A 15,980-nucleotide genomic window follows, 5' to 3' on the forward strand; every position below is an offset into this window, starting at 1 on the left:
TGTACGCGTGTACGACTGCATGCACACAGTGCGTGTGTCCATGGTCTTGCAGGCAGATCGAGTCACCAGGTCGCAGCTACGCAGCTGTGCAGAAGGCCAACCTTCAATGCTGTGCCTCCTTTCATGCCTGCAAGCCGTTCAATGCACATTTATTTTTTTTAAAAAATGTTCGTTTAAACTTTCTTCAGCTTTCAGCATATAGGTTGAGAGGGACGCGCTCCTCCATGTCGATTTTGCCATCATAGCCTGGAGATCCTGGCGTCTGCACTGCAAGCAATGAAGTAGCCATGTGATTAGCTTGTGATGAACACGATGGAGAAGCAAGTTCAGGCCTCAGAGACTGTACGTACTGGAGAGAGAGAGACTGTCTAGCGCTGTGTCTGAGCTACATTAGCTGATCTGATCTGCTGCGCCGATAAGAAGCGCTGCACCGGCGACAGGGACGCAGTAAATTTCCGTCTACCCACCGTAAACTTTGGAGTTGCGGTGCAGGGCCGCCAGCAGGGTAACATGGAGGTTAATGCAAGGCGGACGGGCGGTGCTGGTACAGAAACTAGTAGAGTCTAGGAGCACCAGGGGGTCCAGGGCTACAGTGGCGTGGCTAGTCTCTTTGAGGGAGAGCTTCACGTTTTGGCCCCCGGCGATGTGAAACTTCATCTGCAGGTGTATTCTGCGACCTGAACCGACCTGTGTGCCTACCTCTTTGTACGCAAGCTCAGGTTGCGTGTGCAGTTCAGCTTCACAAGTCAACGCTGCCCTCGCTTTAAATTTCCAAGAGCAGTGTTAAACGGAAGAGAGGAACTTCTTTTGAACGAAGAGTGAGACTTCGAGGTGTTTGGATATTTAATCCCGACTAAAATTCACGTCACATCAAATATTCGGAGGCTAATTAGGAGCATTAAATATGAACTAATTATAAAATTAATTACACCGATGGAGGTTAATTCACGAGACGAATCTATTAACCCTAATTAATCCATCATTAGCACATGTTTACTGTAGCATCACATTGTCAAATCATGAACTAATTAGGCTTAATAGATTCGTCTCGCAAATTAGTCTCCATCTGTGCAATTGGTTTTGTAATTAACCTATGTTTAATACTCCTAATTAGTATCTAAATATTTGATGTGATAGGAATTTTAGGAGGTGTTAAAGAAACAAACACCCTCCTCCTACTCCCTCTTAACCCTAGCACTGCTGACTCATGGACGCCACTGCTTGCTCCTCCGCTGTTGTCGCCCCTCCCGGTGAGAGACCGAGGGTTTAGGGTTTCAGTGATGGGTAGCATTGGGTTCTCCAATGTCCTAGTCGAGGCAGCCAGTTTGCTTCCATATTTCTAGAAAAACTCTTCGTGTTTTTCATTTCCATTTCCACAAGAAAAAAAATAATATAATTCACATTTCGAATAGCCATGGATATAGCATTAGAGCCTATTTGGCTTCACTGCTAAAGTTTAGCACCTACCTCATTGGATGTTTGATCCTAATTAGGAGTATTAAACATAGACTAATTACAAAACTAATTGCACAAATGGAGTCTAATTCGCGAGATGAATCTATTAAGCCTAATTAGTCCATGATTTGACAATGTGGTGCTACAGTAACTATTTGCTAATGATGGATTAATTAGGCTTAACAATTAGTTTTATAATTAGCTCAGTCCTTCTAATTAACATCCGAACATCCGATGTGACACTGCTAAAGTTTAGCACATAATATCCAAACACCCCCTATTTTGCTGAGAGCGCTTCTTGTCTACATGCGAGTAAGTTCTAGATTAGACTAATCCCAGTGCAGGTTTCATAGAGGTTTCATGCACATTAATTAGGTCCCATGTCAGCATTTTTGATGATGTGGCAGTGAGTTAATGAGGAGAGAGGTAAGAGGGGTTTCATCTAGATGAAATCATATATGCACAGTTATCAATACAGTTTGTGTCTTGCATGTAGTGCATATGAAACTACACCATGAAAATTTGCATTGTAGATGTAGTTTCAAACACAATTTCATTTTCATGTTGATTATGTGACTATCTTTAGAATATCAAAATGAAAGTCTCCATTAGGATTAGACTTATGACCCCTAAAATTTTCGGATGCCAATAGTGACGGCGGACAAGACGGTGGTAGAATCAATGCGGCCAGAGCCGCCAACCGATGCAGTAGAAGATAATCGGATGGGCTGGGTCCGCGGCTAGGGCGATGAGCTACCTCAACTAGTGGCGGAAGAGTCGAGGTAAGGTGCGGGAGCTGCTGGCCGAACTTAAGAAGGGGAAGGGAGGATGCGGCTGCCGGTGACTACACTGGTAGGTGGCACGATGGGCCGTAGCGGTGGAGGAGCACACCGGCCATTGGAGGGAGGAGAAGAAAATAGGGATGATGGTGTGGACCTGATGGGCCGCAGGGGATATGAAACATTTGATTATGCATCCACAATTAATATTGAATTGGGATGTCAAATGCATCCATAACGAATACTAATAACTCCCTATGATCGAGGAACATGGTAGGAATATAAATAGTTGTTTTGTTTCTAACGTCAAGGAAAAATATCTAATAGAGTATACCAACATAAATATTTAGAATAAATTTGTAGAAAATCCAGATTAAAAATGATCTGCTCGAAAAAGTGGTGCGGGTAGTTGGCCTCCGTGGTGAGTATACCAACATTTGATTCAGCCAGTTGAATTTTGTGAATGTTTCGGTGAAGAAAACATGTTCCACCGTCTGAATTTCTAAATATTCCACTAAATAAGAATAATGTTCTGCTTAAGAAAAAAATGAAACAGAAATTGGCAAGAAAAAAGAATATGGGCAGTTGAATTTCTCCCACTCTGGAACTGTGGATCGATTCTCCAAGACTTGAGTGAGATGGTGTGAAGGAAGGCCCAATTATGGTTTGGAATCTCCAAACGCTGGGCCTGAAAAAGATAAAGGCCCGACAAGAAAAGCCAACGAGCCCGGAATTTCTTTTTGTGCGAAGGCCCATCATTTACATTAATCATGGTAATTTGGCTTTTTGACCGGCCCCGGCTTTTACATTTACATGGTAGTAGTATAGTATGTATCAAGTGCACCCAAGTGTGTGTATGTGTGGGCGCGCGCGCGCGCGCACACGTAGTTTTCTTTATTGTGTACTTCATCACAGCGTATACCGCACATAGGCGGCAAAGCTAAACAATACGTAGTCGTATAGTAATGGCGGCACGTCGTTAATAAATCAGACGACCGGGTACGCGAGGTCGAGCGCGATGCCGCAGAGCCCCGAGCGGGTGGCGTCGCGGTGCATCCGCAGGTACCCGCGCTCTCCCCAGCTGGTCCCCCACGAGTTCTTGACGAGCCAGTACTTGAGCCCCGTGTTGGCGTCGGCGCCGTAGCCGACGACGGTGATGGCGTGGTTCATCCGCGTGCCGCACTGCCCCGAGAAGACGCCGCCGCTGTAGAACTGGAGGCTGCCGCCCATCTCGATGGCCGCCGCCACGGGCTGCTGCGCCACCGCCTGCTGCAGCTGCGCCTCGCCGGCGGGCACCTGCACGTAGTCGGAGATCTGGGCGGCGCGCTGCGCGGCCTTGTTGCGGCTGCAGTAGTTCCGCCGCGCCTGGTACGGGTAGTTGGCCTCCGTGGTGAGCCCGCCGTTCTCGATCACCCACCGGTACCCGTTCACGAAGTAGCCCAGGTTGCAGCCGCCGTCGTAGGGGTCGCAGTCGATCAGCTCCTGCTCCGACAGCGACACCAGCTTCCCCGTCTTGATCTTGGTGATGCTCTCGATCGTCGCCGCCGTCACGAACGCCCAGCAGCTAGCTGCATGTATATATAAATATATATATATAGTTATATATAGTTATATAATCAGGCAAATGAATTATTGGAGTCAACATGCATGCATATATACTACGTACAGCACGAGGGGCCCTGGTTCTTGATGGGCGTCACGGCGCCCTTGGACCTCCAGTCGACGCTGGTCGGGCCGTCGACGGCGGAGATGTTGGCCTGCTTCCTGCCGGCGTCGCGGCGGACTCCGCCGCGTCCGGACGGCATGCCCTTCATGGTGTACAGGCCCAGGAACTCCTCCTCGGTGAGGTCGGCGAACTGGTTCTCGCCGAGCGTGTACGTCAGGTTGCCCGCCCGGTTGGTGGCCTCGATGTGTTCCATGTTCCGGCGGTACACCTGGAACCGCCGCTCCCGCTCCTCCGCGGTCGGGTACGAGCGGTTGTACGCGGCCTGCCACCGCAGGAACCGCCCCATCATCAGCTTGTCACCGCCGGCGTCGACTTCGTCATCAACGCCGCCGCCTGCCGCCGCGGCCGCCGCCGAAGAGGCGGCGAGCAATGCGAGGCAGCATGTGAAGAGGATCAGTGCGAAGACCGATGACGTGGCTCCGGACGAGGACGCCATGCTCGACGATCGCTTCCTGGTCTCGTGGGGTGTATATTTCGTTTGGCTTCGTGCCTTATGCATGCAGGTTGGCATGTGTTTTTATACTGTGTTAGTACTTAGTAGCTTCTGAATTGAAGTGTGATCTTGTTGGTTGGAGCGAGTATACATGGAGCGAAACGGCCTGTCTTTAGCTACTGTCGAGTCAAGTGGAGCTACGATCTATGGTTAGATGTTGGGAGAGACATATGCATGCGGAATGTGCCTGCTGGTTATGGCACGCAGCACATAATGTAGGAATGGTAACGAGCTACATTTTCTCCCGTGTCAGTGTTGTAGTGCTAAATATGTGCTCTTGCACAAGAATGAGTGTGGATTGTGGTTGTTGGGTGTCCTTGCCGTGCACACTAATATTCCGTACACTCTTATGGCTTGCTTGCCTGCACATCAGCCATTTCATTTTCCACTTTTTTTATTTTTGAAATGTTCTGTTTCTTTAATACTCGAGAGAAATATCATTTTTTTCAGTGCAAGAAACAGAACATTTGGAAAGCTTATGTATCTGGCCCAGTACATCATAAGTCCAATTTGATCCATTGAACGGGTCCAATTTCGAGAGCATTCGGCCCACGGTCTGCTTCAAGGCCTTAGCCGCCCCAGCGAGCGAGACCCGGACTGACCGATCGAACCTCGCGAGCCTCGGCGCCTCCACCTCTCTTCCACCGCCGCCGTCGTCTTCCCCACCTCCGGCCGGGTCAGCGTAACTGCACCGGGTACGTGATCCTCTCCCGCCAACTTCGTCCGCTGTGCGCGCGCACGATGCTAGATCCGTCTCACCTTGGGGGAGTCGAGAGATGGCCGTGGGGGTTTCTTGGTTTTGGGATCTTTCGATCCTCCGGGTAGTAGGGACCGATCGACGCTCAGACATGACAATTTCCGCTGGGTCTAAGCCCGATCACGAGAGCCTGCTACTGTTTTTCTTATTACCCTCCATTTGGAGTCCTTTTCCCTGTCGGTGGCGAGGCCACCCGCAGGCACCTCTAGTCACCGGCCTGTTTATCTCGACAAAATCGGGCCTTCTCTGCCGAGCACGCGCGACTCCAGGCCACTTTTCACTGAGGAGCGTTTCGCCTCCAAGGATTTCTTCTCTTGGAGTCCTGCTACTCGTACTTGTACCTGCACTAGCGTGGAATGGAGATCCATTCGGGTTTAAATTGATTTCTCATTTTTGTTGTTGGCAAAGAAGCAAGCCCTAGTTTGCCTGGATGGATTGTTCTGCATTACTAGATGTTCAAAAACTTAATTTTTGTGGGCAATGCAAGCCCAATCTTCCTAGCGGTGTTGGGTAATCTAATCCCACTCCATCTGTCTTAGTAATAGTTTTGTGATTTCAGACTGAACCCCTATGCTCCCACATTAGGTCCTTCTCTGTGTAGTAATTATTTGGATTATGAAATGTTTTCCTGCATTTCACATTTGTAGTGATGTACTTGTGCCATTTTGAACACCATTGGAACTTAAATCAACCAACTTGTTTTATTCTCGTGGTTGGTTTTCTTCTCATGCAGCTAGCTTACTGCATTTTCGGCAGGTTTCCTTCCCCTTAAAAGATGCACCCCTTCTTTAAAGATTAGCGTTAAATAGTTGGAATGGAAATGCATAGTTTTGAGTGAATTGTGGGATGGCTTCTCATGCTGGTTGGTGGGTTATACCATGCTTGTTATACAACTAAGTTTTTTTGGGTGAAGCGTGGACTGCTTAATTGCGTATATACTGTAGTATTCATTCAAGCAATATAAATTATGTGCATGTTATTGTCCAATGAACTGTGTATAAGAACAAAAAAATGTTTCAGGCTTTGGTAAGTCTTTATATGAAGTTTCTCCACTATTCTACTGCCTAAGATGAGGACATTAAGTTGGTACTTGTTAATCAGTGTTTGTTCTTGTAATACTCACAAGGATTTGCTATACCAGGGACTAGTCATTGTTTATGATGGAGTTGTGGTGTTTCTCCTTTCTCTTTTATGTGTGCTCTGTCCTGGTATGATGATCCTTTGTTTGGGTTCCCATATTATTGTATACCTTATATATTTCTCAGCAGAAAATCTGAACTTTCTTGCGGCCTTGATAAACTTTCATCTTTTATTAGCTGTGGATGAATGAAGTTTTGTGTTTTAACTTGTCTCATATGCTTCAACCTGAGATGGCTTTTTTTTCCATACTTCTGTCCAGTCTAGGTTCTGTTAAAATAGTAGCAACTAGCAAAAACTAGAAATATGTTTGCTTTGCTGTGGTAACTCCTCCTTTCTGGTCCCACAATTGATACCCCTGGCCGTAACAGCATCCCTTCTGGCCATCTCCTGCCAGAGCCTCCTCAGTCCTCACTAGACTCGTGCAGTGCATTTCCATCCAGAAAATGTGGTGATCCCTTAAGGCTTTGCAGTGCATCAACAAGTTGAGATTTCTTGTTATAAACTTCTAACTAATACAGATCTGTACTTAATATGTTTTTTTTTAATATTGTCATGTTTCTGGATGGAACATAAGTTATAGCTGTGGTCTTGGTCCTGGAGGGATAACTTCTTCCTTGTTGCAAGAGGCAACGCCGTATTTCTGTATAAAGTGTGGTCCAATCATGAAGGATTAAAAAGTAGTAGAAACTAGTTGTAGGTTGCTAACCATCTTGGATGGCAAGCTTTTGCCAGTCATAGGGAGTGAGCTACTGTTTGCTAGGGTCCAACGTCTGTATAGCATGCTAAATGATAGTTACACTTTTGGAACTTTGACCAATGTATATTGCGGCACGTATTGTTTGTTGACCATAACTAATGCAAGGTTCATTTTTTGTTCTTTTTCTGCTTGTCTTGATTTGCTTTGCTTTCTTATGGCAAGCATTGCTTATTGATGCCTGGTCATGTTTTATTCTATTCTTTCTGTTTCTCTTTTGTTTATGAATGTTCATCTATGACAAATATGGCAAGCATAGCACATTTTTTATCTTGGTGTGATAGTTTGAGGTACTTGGCATAGGACACCGCAGCATGTGAAATAAGATTCAATTATGTTGCCTTTGCGCGATAGTCTTCTGTTCGGGCTATTGATCAATTCAAAGCAGAAAAGGCTTGAACTGAGCTTTCCAAAAAAAGTTACGAGTGAAGCACAAACGAATATATGCTGCAAGTATCTTACACTGCGCATTTTCTTTAGCCTAAGATGGGTGCCCAAGGTTATACATCTACAGCAAAGTAGGGTACTATCTCTTGCCAAAGATAAGCATGTGTTACAGCACTAGTGCACTTAGAAACATGTATCTATTATGCACAGAAGTAGAAGTCTGACCAACACAAGCATACCAGCTGACTAGGCAATGCAGGAAAAAACAATTTATTTGACCATTTGGTCTAAACCAAAGTGCTTCCAATGTGGATGGATGATATGAAAATTTCTTGCTAACAGCTTTGTATGTATGATATGGTGCACGCAAACTTTCATAATTCGATCATAGGGTATTTTTGGTTTTCTCATTTTTGAATTCATATTTTGCAGGAAACGTTTCCTGTGCAGATACTGAAGTATGGCGTCGAGACGCAATGTTCGTTACTCACCTCTTCCTGTAGAGGAAGGGGACGACAACAATCTTACTAAAGAAGATGTTGATCTTCGGTTCACTTACACACCAAAATCCTACAGGAGGATCCCCTGGAAGTCAATAGCCTTGGCATTGTTCCTCCTCCTCCTAGGAAGTTCACTTCTCTTCCTTTCATACTTCATATTCAGTGGTCACATGGAGGGTGATAGTTCTCAGGCATATGGTCTCTTGTTCCTGGGTTTCCTTGCCTTCCTTCCTGGTATGCTAATTTAAAATACTGAAGGCTTATTATGCATTTATTTTCTCAACATGGTCGAATATTTTCCTTTTTGTTTATTCTGTTATTCACTCTTTAGAAGTACCTCTTAGTGTAGTTATTTTCTTTGTTTTATCTCATTACTTTAGAGAGAAATTTATTGCCCTACACAAGCCATGCTAAAGGCACTGCACATTGTTCTATAACCGTTGCTGATACTGATAGTGGGACTCCTATGGTACTTGGCAGAAACTAGGAAATCAGTAGGCTTCATGGTCAACTGGTACTGCAATTGCTATTGTAGAAAAGGAATCTGGTTACACTTTTTTTTTTGCATCTCCATTTGCAGTAGCTGAAAAGTACGTGATTTTGCTACGATTGTGGAAACCGGAACATTTACATGGTTTTTGCATAATTTCAGGCTTTTACGAGACTCGAGTTGCTTACTATTCGTGGCGAGGAGCACCGGGGTACACCTTTGCATCAATACCAGATTATTAGCCTCTCAGTTCTCGCCACCGTTGGTGCAGTAAAGATAATGAACAGCAAGCGAACAGCCTGAAACTTCAACCGCCAACCAATTTTAGCGATAAAACATTGAGCATGTAGATGTAGTGATTCTGCTCATTATTGTGTTAATAGGGATTATATTACTTTCATCGGCAAGTACAAGGATAATCCGTATGTGTTATTGTAAAGAGCAAAAGTCGATTTTGCACTTGCTTGATATTTTGCTATGTAGATTGCTTCTGACAGCTACCTCAGGAATATGTTCCACAAATCACTGCATATCTGATGCGTCAGTGGCATTTGGGGCTTTGATTTGTTTTTACTTTTTACTCGCTGGTGAAGATAGGCGTACACGTAATCCCTCTGATTTTAAATACACCACGTTTATTAGGACAATGGGTATCTACGTGCAAGTGAGAAATAAAAGACAGTAATTGTACTTTTCATGGGATGGAAGAAGTATACGGTTACGAGCGACGTGACACCGATAACACGGCACACCTTCCTCGTTCGAAGATCGGGATGCGAGCGAGGATGATACCAAACAAGGAAAAACGCTATAAATGGGTGTTGCTAATTTACAGGCGGTGGGCGCATGGGTTATTTCCTGCGGGGCTGCTGCTATCCAGCCTCTTCTACGCAAGAGAAGGGGCCCCTTGCTCCCCCCTCCCACACCCCCGAAGCTACCTCCCCTCACCGGCCGGCGGCTCAACGTCGACCGTGCGAAAGGGAGAGGCGTGGGGCCCGCACACCATCAACCTCGTTAGAGATGCTTGCACGCGCCATTCTTTTTACTTAGAGCCTTAGAGGTTTGTCATCTTTCTCTTTCACTCTAAATCGTGTTTTGTTTTTGTTTTCACCGAGTATGTTCTGTTACTTCATTTGGGTTGTGAAAATTGGCATCGTGTTACTTGAATGCTTGTTTCCCCTTATTGAAATGCTATTAGATTATGCACTTGACTCTAAAGAAAATATGTACTACGCCTTAAAAAAATTGTTCCCATCAATCTTATATGCTCAACCAAGAAAATAAGTTTCTGGACTAACATTTACAGGTTAAGGAAAAGAAAAAAAAGATTCCTTTCACGTTGCAATGTACTACTTGTATGTTTTTGCTCTCCCGCCTATGGGCTAATTTGCATATTAGTAACGCACAGTTTTTTTTACAAAGGAACCAAAAAAACACAATGACCTAATGATAAACACAACCGCTCTTCTAGGGGGACAGAGAAAAGATAAAGATAGCGTCTGTTCATGCATGTGTGTGAGTGCCCATGGGTCAGCGTTGGGCCAACCATACCGACATAATTAGAGACAAAAATCATATGCCGTGCATGTGCACATAATTACAATAATAAACAAGGATCTACGTTCGTTAGGAGCGAGGGAAGTTCGTAGGTTATTACCTCCATCCCAACATGGTCTGACAACCACTCAGTTTTCTACTCATTTCTACCGACGACTAATATTTTTCATCATATTTCTGTTCTTATTAAAACCCAAGATAACAGTAACTAAGAGTTTTCCTGAACAGGGTTTACAATTTCGTTTTCAGTTTTTTTTCAGTCACTGCCAAAATTACCAAAATTCGTGAAATTTTCAGTGAAATTTTGCCGAAATTTTTTTAGAATCTTCACCAAATTATAAGATTTTTAAACTTTTTGAATCTAAACAAATGGTTAGCATGATTTATGACTATACAACTATTGAGTTGATGAATATGCAACACAAACAATAGAAAATATGAGTCTAGAGTACTATATTTACAATAAAGTATATGCATAAGTGTCATAGTGAATTTCGCGATTTTCCTTCAGTCACCACTGAAATTACTTCGGAAATTTTAGTGAAATTTCGCCGAAATTAGGAACCCTGTTCCTAAATACATTCTCTTTGCACCCAGATGCTGTTTTCCTGAATAGATGAATAATTCCTCCCAAAACAAAGTGAGCACTTGCAAAAAACAAAAACAAAGACGAAATATGTTTTACTCTCCATAACCAAAAAACAAAGAAAGAAAACCCAACACCAACAATTATTCTTGAATGCACGTAGTGTTCCAAGAATTTATTCCTCTATTATTCCCTAACTCATTTGCCAAACATATAATTCATTTGTTCAGATATCAATTCTTTCCAGCTCATAGCTGGTTGTCCGACTGATGATTCTCGAACATTTGCTTCTCTTTAACCTTGAAAATCTTTCAAGAAATGCAGATACCCCTGCAAACGCGGCATCCATCTGATCATTGCATAAATCCGAAACCCCTACTGACAGTACAAGGCAATCTGCTTGAACATATTTCTGTTCAACTGCAAGATCTTTCTTCATTATGCAAACTGAACAAGAACCTTCCCTGAAGGTCAACCTGGCCTAATTATTTGTCCAGGAATAGTTGATATAATTCGTCGTGTAGAATAATGCCTATAATGCAAAATGCCAACCTACCACCGAGCACACATGCTCTAAAAATTAGTCCATCAATCATGAGACTGCAACATTATATAGCAGAACGGCTGCAGGTTTCTCCAAACCTCGCCCTCTCTTTCCAAGTCTCTTGCTTTTTGGAAACCATCTGTGTTTCCTGGATTCACTCTGGTAGTTCTCCATTCTGTTTATCCAGTTTCTTGTTACATTCCCCTCCCATTTTGCCTGTCTAGTTGAGAATACTCGGTCTTTGGTGCCATAGAAACCACTCCACTCCCACCGCCTATATGCGAATCTTTAGAACCCTGCTTAAACATGCATCAAACTAATCTTCTTTTGATTGCAGGTTAGACCTTCATCTCTACCTTCACAGTGTTTACAATCAGTGAAGGTGAATTACCTTAAAGATTACTGAAGATACAAGAAACAGAAAACATAAACACAAGTATCCATCACCATGGGTTCCTGTACTTCCAAGGCTGCCCTAGAGCATAGGAGGCCAGCGAGGTATTACACCAGAGGACGAAGAGTCCGCAGCCGTTCCCGATCCATCATGCCAGAGGCACCCCAGTCACAACAGTTGAGCGATTCCAGAGGACGCATGACCGGCTTCTCGGTGAGTGAGATTGTCCATGTCGAGACGGCGAACCGTGGCAAGTCAGAGCATTCCAAGACATTCCACCTTACGCAGATGCAGTGGCACCACAGCCAGAGGGACTGTAAAGGTAAAAGTTCATTTGAGCTGATAAGTACGGAGCAACCGATCAACCAGATTTTCTCATACCGTTGTAGGTTGCAGCAACGAAGATGCCTGGTTTGACTCTGTCAGCATTCTTGAAGATGATTCTGATGACGAATTCAAGAGTGTAAATGGAGGTAAGAACATTATAAACTTAACAACTAGGAACTAGGAATGGCCATTGTGTGAATTGATGTCTCAGGGAGGCTTAACTGCAATGCTGAAGGTTTGAATTCTCCTGCAGATAGTTCAGACGAAGATGAGGACCAAATGAAGCAATATGAGAGCGCTTCCCGTTTTGCTGACGCACTCTCTCGTATTGGAGAGATATGCCGTGGTGTGCCCATGACATTATCTGTTGAACAGTACCTGAAAAGAGATAACGGTATGAATAATTGCACCTCAAAGGAATAAGCTTTGCAAATATTCAACATCTACAGCTTTATCTGATATTCTTGCAGTGAAAAGTGATGATCATGGATGTAGGAGCCAAAGCATGTCCGTGTGTGCCACGAAGTGCTTACCAACCTCCTTCAGCTTCCAGGGCTTGAAGGATAAAAATGATACAGATGATGATAACAAGGAGAGCCCCACCCCATCCCGCTTACAGAAGCTGCTGCACTCTATCAGCTTCAATGACAGGATGCAGCAGTTGACTGGTGGAAGCCCAGCAAAAAAAAAGTCAACAGTCATCCGGCTCTCATACAAGACAACAGCATGCGATGGCTGTGAAGACAGCAGCGAATTGGGTAAGTCCAGTGTCTGTTTCGGTTTGACACCCCGCTCAATCTAGCTAATGTTCAAAATCTCACTGTAGGTAAATCTAAGAAATATGTTGTCCGTCCAAAGGTAGGGCAAACAATCCCATGTGGAGGAGAGAAACCGACAACAGGATGTTGGTCACGGATTGATCCATCCCTCTTCAAGTTGAGGAGCGAGACCTTCCTAAAGTATGATGAGAAACTAAGAAATAATGCTGTCAAATAAGTTTATCTATAAGCATGAAATGAGCTGTACAAACCGAACATCTGATTTCAATCTTTTCAGAGATAAGAAGAAATGTGCAGCTCCAAATTATGCTGCTTATTATCCAATAGGAGTGGACTTGTTTGCCTGCCCCAAGAAGGTTCATCACATTGCTCAGCACATTGAACTTCCACAGATCAGAACACACCCCAAGCTCCCGTCACTCTTGATTGTGAACATCCAGGTATCCCCCTGCATATTGCATGGAAATCGGTATAGCTTGATTATCATGTGATTCTAACATTACAAGCTTTCTTTTTGTTTCAATTACAGATGCCTACTTATCCTGCTTCTATGTTCCTCGGTGACAGCGACGGAGAAGGCTTTAGCCTGGTCTTGTACTTCAGGATATCCGAATACTATGACAAAGAGGTTTCGGAACATTTCAAGGATTCTATCATGGTTAGCCTTTTCCAATTCACAATCTATACTTCCCAAACAGAAGTATTTTCTGGAAGCTAACAGAATCTTTCTATCAACAGAGATTTTTTGAGAATGAATCTGAGAAGGTAAAAGGGTTCACATCAGAATCTACCATCATGTACAGAGATCGATTGAAAATCATGGCTGGATTGGTTAACCCAGATGACCTCCAGTTGGGTTCCACGGAGAGGAAGCTGGTCCAAGCATACAATGAGAAGCCAGTCCTTTCACGGCCCCAACATAATTTCTACGAGGTAAAGAGATGTCCTTGTTTGAATTGTAAAGTAACACACTCAATGTTGTTAGGTGGTAATCAGATTGTAAAGGTACGTGGTATTCTGAGAAACCACCAGTTAATGTTTCATCTCTTACGTCACCAGGGAGAGAATTACTTTGAGGTAGACCTTGATATACACCGGTTCAGCTACATCGCTAGGAAGGGACTGGACTCATTTAGGGAACGCCTAAAGAATGGCATCCTCGATTTGGGTTTGACAATTCAGGTAAGTTTCCCTTTAGATTCTCCACCAAATATGTATCTATCAATCTTCTTCAGCTTCTTCTACTTATTTGCGGACAACTTATGTCCTTAAGTGTTTCTTTGGGTGTGAGCCAAATTTCAGATTCGTCAAATGCTGTTTAACTTGTTAATCATAGGGTTCGCCATTGTTTTGCATATGCAATTTCCACAAAAAAGTACATCATAAGCATGAATAACTAACACATAAGTATGAATAACTAACATGGCAGTTTATCTGGAAGTGCGCTTGATACTGAATCCATCTTAATTGTAATTAATTTATTACCTTGCAGGCCCAGAAGCAAGAGGAGCTCCCTGAGCAGGTCCTCTGCTGCGTTAGGCTGAACAAGATTGAATTTGTTAACCATGGGCAAGTTCCAACAATAGTCACAGTTGATGAAAAGTGACACATTTGATCATAGCGATTGCATGTGCGAGCTGTTGGAAGGCTAGACCCATTCCAATTGGTAAGGAGAGATGAGAAACAGGAAAAAAACTGATGACCACACATCTTAGTTTCTGCTTAAAGTGCTGGCCCTTCTGTCAGCTTTTAAGCATGGAAGTTTTCCTGTAACCGTAATAATGTATACACAAGCCAATACGACCCGCTTCAGGTGTTGGTCATGATTCTAACCTTTTCCACCCGAGTTGCCGTTTACAACATGTCACTTTCAGACGCAGATAAACATTAAACCTGACAAGATTAAATGGCCATCAGACCGACATGAACATTCCATGACAAGATGCTGAGTTGCTGACAGAAATCATGAATAGTCAAACCTAGTTTCTAATATATATTTCTGAGCCACTTGCCTGCTTACACTCCGAGCAGATTGTATGCAGTGAAACCATGGAGGTCAACCAGCCATAGCTTTCAGCCTCCAAGAAATTGGCGGACGAATTTATCGTCATCTGCATGAATGTGTATAAGTTAGCCAGCGCTGCAATTCGCAATCACATCGCTATATATTGCAGCATGGCCATCATACCATGCTTGAGAGTATCCAGGTGAGAGAATGTGCAGAACATTGAGCAGCACTGAGAGTACAGAATCAGAATGGCAAAAGCGAAGGGGGGCGTACCTCATCCTATTCACGGACCAGCAGCCTCCGCAACCCACCAGTGCAGACTAGCTAGTGCCCCGCGGGAGCCATCAATCACGAACACACCTGCATGTTCCCCTCGGAGCGGCGGACCGCGCCGTGCCCGTGCTCTTGACAAACGGGCGGGGGGAGCGAATGCGCGGACGGACCTACGGCCCAGGGAGGCGTGCAGCAGACCATGAGAGTAGAGGGCGCCGCCGCCGCATGAGGGCGCTGGCAGACGTGTGTGTCCGGGTCGGTGATGGCTGGCGAGGCGGAGGCCGCTGCCCCGGGGAGGCATTTTGTCGAACGAATGAGCGGAGGGAGGGCCGCGCCGGGCGAAAGGCTAGCATGACGATTGAGATGTCTGAAGATGCGGACTCCCTGCACCAGGACGTCAAAAGGAAAGGGATAGAATTTTTGTTGCTTTTTGGCGCAGCAGGCCTCCCACGGGAACGAAAACGAAGCGCGTCATTCCGGATTTCCTCTCACTCAGGAGGCCTTGTTTAGTTTTCAAATTGGAAGTGGTAAAGTTTGCATTTTACCATAAATGCGCAACTGTAGTATTTCGTTTGTATTTATGAATTATTTTTCAAATATTAACTAATTAGCCTTAAAAGATTCGTCTCGCAAAGTACAACAAAATTATGCAATTAGTTTTTGATTTCGTCTACATTTAGATGTGATGGGAAATCTTCTTTTTGCATAGTACCAAAGTTGGGAAAAAGGGAACTAAACAAGGCCTCACTCTAGGCCAAGCGCCGTGTGAAAGGCTGGCATGACTGCAATGTTTTAGTTTAAATGAGGAATAAAATACTTAAACACCTCAAATTTTTAGAAAAAAATCTTAGATCTATTTTGGGACAACAGATCAGAAAATAACTAGTGCTCATGAAACAAGACCTACAAGTGACAAATAAAAGATGCAGAAAATCTATAAAATGAAAAAAATTCTGGTCCGGGCAAACGTCTTCAAGGCAATATCTAGATGTCCATAGCCATTGCAAAGGATGAAAAGCATTATTTTTATT

General features: G+C 44.1%; 3 protein-coding genes and 1 long non-coding RNA gene across 5 annotated transcripts; 2 read left to right on the top strand and 2 right to left on the bottom strand.

The window, feature by feature from the left end:
• Positions 1–2,851: 2,851 nt before the first annotated feature.
• Positions 2,852–4,563, bottom strand: LOC117840662 (senescence-specific cysteine protease SAG39). Its single transcript, XM_034721180.2, has 2 exons — positions 3,901–4,563; positions 2,852–3,802 (listed from the first exon to the last, which is right to left on the bottom strand). Exons 1-2 carry the CDS (start codon positions 4,469–4,471, stop codon positions 3,222–3,224), a joined length of 1,152 nt encoding a protein of 383 aa, XP_034577071.2. The 5' UTR covers positions 4,472–4,563; the 3' UTR covers positions 2,852–3,221.
• A 425-nt stretch (positions 4,564–4,988) lies between these two features.
• On the top strand, positions 4,989–9,011 carry LOC117835054 (uncharacterized). Its single transcript, XM_034714404.2, has 3 exons — positions 4,989–5,148; positions 7,924–8,225; positions 8,644–9,011. The coding sequence occupies exons 2-3, from the start codon at positions 7,952–7,954 to the stop codon at positions 8,721–8,723; spliced, it is 354 nt and encodes a 117-aa protein (XP_034570295.1). The 5' UTR covers positions 4,989–5,148; positions 7,924–7,951; the 3' UTR covers positions 8,724–9,011.
• Positions 9,012–11,468: 2,457 nt separating this feature from the next.
• Positions 11,469–15,356, bottom strand: LOC117840090 (uncharacterized). Its single transcript, XR_004636941.2, has 6 exons — positions 14,950–15,356; positions 14,681–14,779; positions 14,154–14,561; positions 12,112–13,116; positions 11,944–12,005; positions 11,469–11,876 (listed from the first exon to the last, which is right to left on the bottom strand). It is a non-coding gene; the product is annotated as an uncharacterized lncRNA (long non-coding RNA).
• On the top strand, positions 11,617–14,514 carry LOC117840089 (uncharacterized). Of its 2 annotated transcripts, XM_034720546.2 has the most exons (10): positions 11,617–11,884; positions 11,952–12,035; positions 12,143–12,283; positions 12,360–12,647; positions 12,716–12,848; positions 12,946–13,108; positions 13,198–13,326; positions 13,407–13,601; positions 13,728–13,850; positions 14,161–14,514. In XM_034720546.2, the coding sequence occupies exons 1-10, from the start codon at positions 11,617–11,619 to the stop codon at positions 14,272–14,274; spliced, it is 1,638 nt and encodes a 545-aa protein (XP_034576437.1). In that variant the 3' UTR covers positions 14,275–14,514. The 2 variants fall into 2 exon arrangements, with proteins under 2 accessions (XP_034576437.1, XP_034576436.1); XM_034720545.2 differs by having other exon boundaries at positions 13,407–13,850.
• Positions 15,357–15,980: the final 624 nt, after the last annotated feature.

This window comes from Setaria viridis, chromosome 9, assembly GCF_005286985.2.
Source record: "Setaria viridis chromosome 9, Setaria_viridis_v4.0, whole genome shotgun sequence".
Taxonomy (NCBI): domain Eukaryota; kingdom Viridiplantae; phylum Streptophyta; class Magnoliopsida; order Poales; family Poaceae; genus Setaria; species Setaria viridis.